The 3,822-nt window shown below is 38.3% G+C and overlaps 1 protein-coding gene across 1 annotated transcript; it reads right to left on the reverse strand.

The window, feature by feature from the left end:
• Positions 1-265: 265 nt before the first annotated feature.
• Positions 266-3,748, reverse strand: SARC_12364 (hypothetical protein; the record flags this gene model as incomplete). The annotated part of the gene is made up of 5 exons (XM_014293531.1): positions 266-398; positions 809-968; positions 2,145-2,292; positions 2,615-2,692; positions 3,579-3,748. Coding segments are annotated over 5 exons (689 nt in total), but the record flags the coding sequence as incomplete, so codon positions are not given.
• Positions 3,749-3,822: the final 74 nt, after the last annotated feature.

A 3,822-nucleotide genomic window follows, 5' to 3' on the forward strand; every position in this document is an offset into this window, starting at 1 on the left:
TATATATATATATATATATATATATATATATATATATATATATATATATATATATATATATATATATATATATATATATATATATATATATATATATATATATTTACCGCCGTGAACACAATATAAATACAGCAGGAACACATTAAGAGATTGCATTCGGTAGAGCTTGCAATATACTCGGCATCGTAGTTGTCATATCGCGTACCTGATATTGTCAGATTCTGTACCACTATTGACTGACAATCATTCCACCATCACGAGCTCACTACTTACCATAATTGGCGCAGAGGTCGCGTTCTGGATCAAAGGCAGCCCCTTGAAGGATGGCTGCGGGAAACGCAATCTCATTCCGCAGAGGTGAGTAGTAGGCATTGACCATCTGAGGAGGCATACTCCATCTATTTAAGCCAGCAACGAGGGTATGTGAGTGTACAAGCGAAGAGAGTATGTGAGTGTACAAGTCAAGAGAGGATGTGAGTGTGTAAGTCAAGAGAGTATATGAGTGTATAAGTCAAGAGAGTATGTGAGTGTATAAGCGAAGGGAGTATATGAGTGTATAAGCGAAGAGAGTATATGAGTGTATAAGGTTAGACAGACCCAGTTGAAATGGGGTGTACAGGTTTGTTTATTACAGCAGCTGATACGCCATCCGATGAGTGTACGTAAGCACTCGGTACAACAAACACTATGGGGCGAAGACCACAGCAACTCACCAACACACAGCCCATGCGCCAGTTACACACTCAGTACAACAAACACCCTTATCTCTATACTAAATATGGACGTACTTGTATAACAATAAACGTACTTGTCTCGGTTGGTGGGTTTGTTCGCCTGTCTCCAGTCGCGATGGTGTTCCATAAGGAGTATCTGCCGCACGACTGAGATGACACTGTCGTTTGCCTTGGGCGTCAGTTCACTGTAGTCTTTATACTTGTCAGGGTATCCGATTTTGACTCTGAGTGTGCCTGGGTGTGTGTGTGTGTGTGGGTGTGTGGGGTGTGTGTGTTGTAGGAGGGGTATGCACAGATATTTATAGTCGATATGTAGAGATAGTGAGATGTTTATAGTCAGTACACAGAGAAAGTTACAGATATTGATTGAGAATATAAAGTGATACATATGGTCCACGTTCACAGATTTGCGGAGATATGCACAGTCTATGTTCGCAGATAGACACAGATGTTTATAGTCAATGTATACAGATGTGCACAAATAGCTATACATATTATACACCGAAGTAACCACCCCATGGACAGGCTCAGCAATGGCCCATTGGACTACTGACTACACGAAGGAGACGATAAATAGATATACATCAAGTGCACTTGTATGTAGTTAATTACAAATACCCACACACCAATACATTTGTATGTAATTGAATCAAATACACCCCTCGACCCAACTCACACTAATCAATAGACTTGTATGTAATTAGCTACAAGTATTCACACACTAGTTAATACGCTTGTAAGTAATTAGTTACAGGTACTCACACACTAGTTAATAGACTTGTAAGTAATTGATTACAAATACTCGCACAATATTTAAAACACTTGTATGATATTCAATACCTATACAACCCTCAACCCCACTCACACACTATTTAAATAACGTGTATGTATTTAGCTACAAATACTCACACTAATTAATAACTTGTATGTAATTAACTACAAATACTCGCACAATAATTAATACACTTGCATGTAATTAATTGCAAATATTCACACACTAAGTAATACACTAGTATGTAATTAACTACAAATTCTCACACACTAATTAATACACTTGTACGTAATTAATTAAAAATACTCACACACTATTTAATACACTTGTATGTAATTAATTACAAATTCTTACAAATTCTCACACACCAATTAATACACTTGTATGTAATTAACTACAAATACTCACACACCAATTGGTACACTTGTATGTAATTAATTACAAATACTCACACACTAATTAATACACTTGAATGTAATTAATTACAAATTCTCACCCACTAATTAATACGCTGGTATGTAATTAATTACAAATTCTCACACACTAATTAATACACTTGTATGTAATTAGCTACAAATTCTCACACACTAATTAATACACTTGTATGTAATTAATTACAAATTCTCACACACTAATACCCAATTTAACCAGCGCGGCTGTCTTGGTTTCCTGTGACATCCACGGCAAGTCCTGTTTGATCATGTCTTTCAGTGAGGCGATTACCCTATCTACCAGCTCAATCATGGCCCGTTTGGATGTTTCGGGGAAGTGATGTTCGCAGTAGACCTGATTTTTATAATCAAATAGGCCAAATGTTTGGTTTAGCAGGTGGTAAACGGGGTTGTACACCTTGTTGAACGAAGTGATTTTATCAGTAGACCTAATTTTTATAATCGAATAGGCCAAATGTTTGGTTTAGCAAATGGTAAATGGGGTTGTACAGCTTGTTGAGGGAAGTAAGCGATGTTCGCAGTAGACCTAATTTGTACAATCAAATAGAATATATATATTATCTACATACAGGTAGCTTATTAGAAAATCTAGAATCATTACACACGCTAGTACCTTCGAATAGACCGGTAATCGAGTAATCTAATACGTGACACACCTTGCCAAGTAGTTCACCGATCTGTGAGTCAATAAAGCCTAACATTTTCTTCCATCGTGCCTCCATTTGCTCTTGACCCTGTTATGATAGAAAAACGATCACGTGTCAGGATATAGATTAGTATATAGACGTATATATATATATATATATATATATATATGTGTGTGTGTTTATGTTTATGTATATATAGCCGCACTACTCGGCAATGGAACAAGCAGAATAGAGACATTTGAAGTGCACGAACTTGTCTATTCACTGAAAAACACCTGGATTGCGTGGTATATGTATCTGGATAGAACATAGTTCAAGTAAAATTTTCTTCACCACCCTGCTACAAACCAGTACAACGAGGTGCCTGTGCCATTACCATGGCAACGGCCGTTCGATAAGACAGTTCCGAATGGTTTGGTAGTATCGATCCCAAACTAGTAGGGTTTTAGGGTTTTAGGGTTGTAGGGGTTTCTAATGTTTGATCGAAGGGTTCTCATTTGAGGCACACCAGTTCGGTACACAACGCACGAGACATGCCAACGAGTCTCCAACTACTAACCTCAAGGAGAAGGATGTATAGAGCACCATGTTGCTTATAACGGACAAAACGTACATGTGCTGTTGTTGATATATGCACGCTCCCATGTTTGATACGGGCAGGCACTGTTGTTACCTACCCAGCCAACCCAAGAAGACTACGCCAAACGTCTATAACAAAACCCAAGGGCAACACTAAATACACACGCACTCATGTTTAATACATACATGCACTGTTGTTACCTACCCAGCCAACCCAAGAAGACTACGCCAAACGTCTATAAAAAAACCCAAGGGCAACACTAAAAACACACCCACTCATGTTTAATACATACATGCACTGGTATTACCTACCCAGCTAACCCAAGAAGACTACGCCAAAGGTCTATAACATAACCCAAGGGCAACACTAAATACACACGCATTGGCAACGTACCGTTAACGTTTTGCCAAAGAACTCGAAATCCGCTTCAACAAAGGCCGAGGGCAAAAACTTGGCAAAGCTCTTCAACACGTGCCACCGCGTATAGTGTTTCCATTGTGATACGTTAACGTCAGTAACAGCCAAGCATGCATAGGTCAGATGTCTGAGGGGGATGAGACAGAGATATGAAGTAAGGATAAAAGAACGTATATGCAAGGTATATATATATTTACAGACATATGTACAAACATATAGA

Source organism: Sphaeroforma arctica (assembly GCF_001186125.1).
Source record: "Sphaeroforma arctica JP610 unplaced genomic scaffold supercont1.2249, whole genome shotgun sequence".
NCBI classification, from domain to species: Eukaryota; class Ichthyosporea; order Ichthyophonida; genus Sphaeroforma; species Sphaeroforma arctica.